Genomic DNA, 6,000 nt, shown 5'->3' on the forward strand with positions numbered 1-6,000 from the left:
TGTAGGCTAGCCTATCTGGCTAATTACATTCTGAATCTAAATGTAACATTCATTTGCATCACAAATCAACTTTACCCCAATATTAGCCAAATGGTGGAAATCCCTAAAAGCCTATTTTAAGCTTCACAACTTTCTGCCAAAATTCTACTAATAATAGACCTGTCAGTAGCCTAGGCAAAATTATAAGACTTTGAAATCAGAAGAGGGTTAAAACAGTAGCTTGGCAATTGCTTCTCAGGTTTAATTTGATAGGCTAATCCAATTTTGATTTAAGTCTAAATTTGATTGATTTTTGATTCCTAAATTTGTGGTACCAGGCATATTTAAATCTGGTTCCAAAAACTTGTATACAGGGTATATGAACTACCAATTAGTCCTTTAAACCTTTAAACTCTTCTAAAACTATTGGCTCTGGATTCATAGCTAGATGTTCATTTTAGTAACCTAACTCCTGTAAAATTCTAGTTAATTGACTTCTTGCTATCTTGGAAAGGGTTTAGGTTAGCAAAATGAAACTTTCAGGGTGTGTCTAAAGGCTAAAGTATGTCCTGGGAAGGTATTTTAAAGTAGCCACCTCTACTCCTTCTCCCTCTAGAGGGCCCTGAAATTTGCCTACATGACAGGTCTATACCTATAGAAACTTTGACAGAACAACTTTTACCTTAATTTTTGAGCTACTAGTTGCTTTGGTAAAATTCTAGTTAATTGGAAATTCTACCATGGAGATTCCAGTGGGAAAACCCCTCCCAGCCCTCACTACCATAACAGTCGTGGAACACAATAGAGTTAGCTTGGAGGATGATGCAGCTTGTCATACCTAACCATCTCACACACTCTATCTGAAGTTGCTGTTGTGCAGTGGTGCCAACTCTAAATTGCTGGTGAATGGTCCTTGAACCATACCTACCATGTGATCACTGTTACCAAGTGGGCTTAAATTGCATCTCTCCAGCACTCTCTAGTCCCTATGGTTTGTTGCTTGACCTTGGCATAGTGACCAGATCTATTGCCATCATCAACTACAGAGCATCACAGTTCTTGCAACTAATTTGCTCTGAAGTGCAAATTAAGGTAATTGACTTCTTCCTTTCTTGAAAGGGTTTAGGTTAAGAAAATGAAACTTTCATGGATGTGTCTACATGCTAAAGCATGTCCAGGGAAGGTATTTTAAAGTACCAACCTCTGCTCCTTCTCCCTCTAGAGAGCCCTAAAATGTTCCAACATTACAGGTCTATACCTACTGAAATTTTGACAAAACAACATTTTACCCTAATTTTCAGTTACTAGTTGCTTTTTCTCTGCCTTTAGTTCTGAAAATGCAATTCCTGTTATTTGAGTAGAATTTTGAGCCATGACAATTTTTTTTTTTTTGAAAATTTAGGAAATGTATTTGCATATCTTTAAAACCTTATAAAATGGGAATGAGGAAAGTTATGGAGCTGAAAAAATTTTGTTGTACTTCAGTTAAGCAGAAGATCTATTTTGCAAGGTTTCACTTTCATAGCACATATATTTTTAAAGGTCATCAAAGGTCAGGGCCTCTAGAGGGGGAAGGAGTAGAGGTAGGTACTTCAAAATACCTTTCTGGGACATACTTTAGCCTGTAGACCAAGCCCTGAAAGTTTCATTTTCTTAAACTAAACCCCTTCCAAGATAGCAAGAAGTCAATTAACTAGAATTTTACCCTAACTCCTTTCCAAAATAGCCAAAAGTAGCTTGTCTAGAAATTTACCATAAAGCAAGAAGATTTACCCAACAGTCTAATGTAGAGTATAACCTAGACTTTGGACCTCATTAAACCTCAGATAAAAGTTTTATCCCCCCAAAAATCACCACAAGATAGATAGTCTAATGTTACTTGCTTGAAGAAACAATATTGGAACTGATTCCTATTTTTGCTGTGTTTTGAACCAGCAAGCAAACTAAAGGTTCAACCCAAGCAGGGTAGGCTACCTAGTCAATGGGCCTAGCCTACTAAATTCAAATACACAAACCTTTGCCAGTCTATCTACTAAAACAGCTTTAACACCCTTCGTGTCTATATTTCTTTTTTCAAGTTCGGCTTTCAATTCAACTACTCTTAGTTGGGATAATTGTGATTGAAACACTTCCATTTTCTAATCAAGCTCACAGCGCACTGCTATCCGCCATTAAAGAATTGATGAATATGAAAATAATTATCGATCATTGAGAAATGTCTTGTTTGCACAAAACAGATGACACTATTCAGTTTCCTATCGTGTTTCTGCTTAACCCGACGATTTTTTGACAGCACACCGGTCCGATATCAAAGAAATGTCCGTTTCCAACTGAGAAATAATAATCTCCAGGAATGAAGTTTTTCGTATTCCGTAAATCTATAAAACCATTTTATTTACTCTTTTCTTTCGGAAAAGGATGGAGTTAATCTTATTTTTGATTCCTAAATTTGTGGCACCAGGCATATTTAGATCCAGTTCCAAAACTTTGTATATAGGGTATGTGACTATTAGTTAGTCCTTTCACCCCTTTGACTCTCCAAAAATTATCACCAGATATTCAAAAATCCATCATCCTCATGAGCAACCAAGCCCTTGAAATAGGCAAATCTTCTTGTGTAATAATTATGAATAATCCCAAATAATTTTTTTAATTCTGTAGATGGGTTGTGGAAAGTGCGGGTACTTGAGTTACCTATCCCCAGCAATTTAAGGCCTATAGGCCGACCGGTACCAATACTTTTCTTCAGACTAATTCCCGCTTTCTTTTGCAGTCTCCAAAAAAAATGATGAACAATGCCTTTTTCATTGTCTTCATTGTGCATTAATAATCACTAATCTATTTGTCTCTTCTTTGAGGTTTCAATTAATACCTTAAAGATCTTTCTATCAAAGTACCTAGGAAGATTAGAATTTTGTTATTTGGTGTTTATTCCATGCGTCAAAGGCGTTTAAGGGAAATAGTCTACACACTCAGGAGATAAAATCAATTTACAGTAATTAACATTAGATCTTTGGCTAATAAGGTCTCATGAATTGAGGTCAGAGGGAGGATTTCAGTTTAACAACGAAGTCTTGGCTGCTAGTAAAAAAAGCAGTTTCATTATATTTGATGCTTTTATGGCTTGGAATATGTTGAAAATAAATCTGGTTGCGTTTTAGCCTGAAGGTTCAGAAGCCGTTTTCTAATGTTGTCGTTGTGTTGCTGTCTTCTAATGCTGTCGTCAAAATATGAGTCGTCTTTTACTCTTTTCAATATTTTTTTTTGCACGCAGCTGCAAAAGAGGCTCTTTTAGCTGATGCGGATTTGCATGGCTAGTATGTTGTAGACTATGGGGCAGTTCAGTATAGGTTCTCCCCAAGGAAATATTATAAGTTCCTAGACCCTAGTAGAAGTAATAGTTAATCTAGTTAAGGAACTGAAACGTGGTGACAGATTCATTAATGTTTAGTTACTCATTTGTATTCATTTAATGGTATCAAGACTGGAGTCAAAGCCACATAAATAATATGAACATTTTTTGTAACCATTGGTCATAGTTTTGCATATTTGATACAATGAAAAAATAGCACTGCACATCTAGTCTTGTACATGGCATAAGCTCTTAGGGCTGTGCCCAAATCATGTAGCATAACGGTCATACAAGAAGATAAGGAATATTTTAACTAATAAAAAAAAACAAAAAAACAGTCAAACAGCAAAAAAATCAATGCTGCAATCACAAATCCCCACAAAGGCTAGCATAAAGGAAATATTTTTTTTTATTTTTAGCTCTCGACTTAAGCCTGGAAACTTTCATTATGAACAAGACACCTATAAAAGTTGAAAAGTGATGCAGCCGAATTTTAAAATTAGTTTTAGGAGATATTCTTGTGCTATACATTTTTCCTATGCTCCTTGTCTTCTTATTTTGTTCCTTGGTGTGTAGCTCAAATTAAAAAAAAAAAGTTAAATTGGACTAAATGCATTCGTATACCGTAGCGTTTGTTTTCACAGACTTAACTCGTTTTAAGGAGGGAACACTGACTTTTAATTCATATGACATATGTCATTTTTTTTATCCCAGACTTGGCTTACAAGATAAAGAGACTATCCAAGGTCAGGAGATATTATGCTATGCTAAATGCCGGAGAACATTTTTTTTCTAAGAGCCATATGACGCCGACACTTACAGACACCTGTCACATTTGGAAAATAAAAAAAAAGTCTTTTTATTCCGTAGCCATAAGCTATACAATATATGCGAAGAATTTCTTGCGAAAGATTATTTGCATCTACGTCTAAAGCTTTCATAGGTTCAAGGATTTCTCCCTTCACAACCATTTCCTCCTCAAACGAGAATCCTTGATTGATTTGCTTCGCCGTCCCCACCCATAAGTTACAAGCATTTTCAAATGTGACTTTTAGTCCACGTTTCTTTGCACCCAGGTCTGAATCTAAGATTTGAAGAGATTCGTGAGCTGCCATCCTTAAGTAAAAAAAAAAAAAAATTCAACAGTATGGGTCAAGAATCATAAACGAGGTTGATCTAATGTAGCTTGTCTTCATGGAAAATATAACCAGTTTTGTCAAAAGTATCTCCACCACTAGTTTTGTTTCGTGAAATAATGGTTTTTAAATTCTGAACAGAAGGTTAAAATCTGTAGACAATTCCGACAAAATAGAGCTCAAGTCAAATCTGAAGTAGTTAATTCTGTAGGGCTTGCGATCCCCCTATCCTTTACGCCAAAGATCTTCTGTTGCTACTCCTGTAAAGTGCATCCCACTTATCCAATCAGTCACTCGACGCGGATCCAGTCAAAATTTGTGACCTGGGACAAATAAATCCAGGAATGGGGTGTTAATGCATGGTGTAATTCAATTCAGAGGGCCTTCTCGTGCTCATGTTAATTCCATTATACACATATCCTACCAGTTTGTTTGGTAACTGTTTGAACGTATAAGAAGCGACCAAATTAATCGAATCACTGTTGGACTTAACCCACATGACAGATGGGAATTCTTCTTTTATTCTACTTGAAATCGAGTTATCACCCCCAAACATAAAATCGCACGTATCCACAAAGGATCCAAACTGTTCTTTATAGGATTACTTTATCTTAGAAAACCATACAAATAGCGTTACAAATAATTCCCTGCTTTTTCGTGACAACACTCAACCACATTTAGGATGTCTAATTGTATTACAAGCTCTTTACTGCAGAATGAAACTGCAAAAGTAAGTTACTTCTTCACATCAGTTTTTTGTCAAAAATGTGAGAAAAAGTGTCACTCTCAGCTGATTCCCCAAAATTTCATTGTAGTCCTAAGGTATGTCTGATCATGTTTTTCACATTCTACTTGCTCAGCTTGGTCTTTTCCATAACAGCACAATAGTTTTCGCAAATGACAAAGGAAGAACGTTTTTGACAATGAAGCTAGCAAACTTGTCATTTAGATTTTCTTCTTAGTTTTTTTTTTCTGAGGTACAAAATGTCACCAATTCTTTTCGTGACCTTCACCAAAGCCTCAAATTTCTTTAAAAAAAGAAAGAAATCCAGAACAATTAAAAATCAGACGAATATCTGTTTTTCACCGAAAATATGACGAAAATTGATATAGTTAAAATAGACAAAAATTGATCATAGGAATGAATGTTGAGCTTCTGACCCAAATTATTAAATAAATACCTGTTTATCACAATTAATTATGTCCTTTTAAAATCAATAGATAAATGTTCTTTTCTCTTAATTTATTATTTCCTTTTAAACCCATTCTTTTTCCATTCAGGGAATTGCTGGCAAAATTTGGAGTTGAAAATTTTCCACCACTGGGGGTGGAAGATGAATTCTGAGGGAGGGGGAGGTTTCTGCATTAAAATGAATTTTTTTTTTGCAAGGCTTTTTTCAACTTTTTGCATTTAAATATTATTTATTAGGTCACTAGTATATCATTTATTAGGTCAGGGAAAAAATATTTATTAGGTCACTTATGTCAATGTAGTTAGATGCGCACAAAATTCTTGAGAGGAGGGCTATTTGT

The 6,000-nt window shown here is 35.3% G+C and overlaps 1 protein-coding gene across 2 annotated transcripts in view; it reads right to left on the bottom strand.

Moving 5' to 3' along the window:
• The window catches only part of LOC136028085 (SAFB-like transcription modulator), a 53,004-nt gene extending 50,827 nt beyond the window's left edge, over positions 1 to 2,177 (bottom strand). For both annotated transcript variants that reach the window (XM_065705697.1, XM_065705696.1), the window contains exon 1: positions 1,995 to 2,177. In XM_065705697.1, coding sequence (XP_065561769.1) covers positions 1,995 to 2,114 — 120 coding nt within the window. In that variant the 5' untranslated portion in view covers positions 2,115 to 2,177. The remainder of the gene's footprint in view (positions 1 to 1,994) is intronic.
• Between the last annotated feature and the right edge of the window lie 3,823 nt (positions 2,178 to 6,000).

Source organism: Artemia franciscana, chromosome 6 (genome assembly GCF_032884065.1).
Source record: "Artemia franciscana chromosome 6, ASM3288406v1, whole genome shotgun sequence".
NCBI classification, from domain to species: domain Eukaryota; kingdom Metazoa; phylum Arthropoda; class Branchiopoda; order Anostraca; family Artemiidae; genus Artemia; species Artemia franciscana.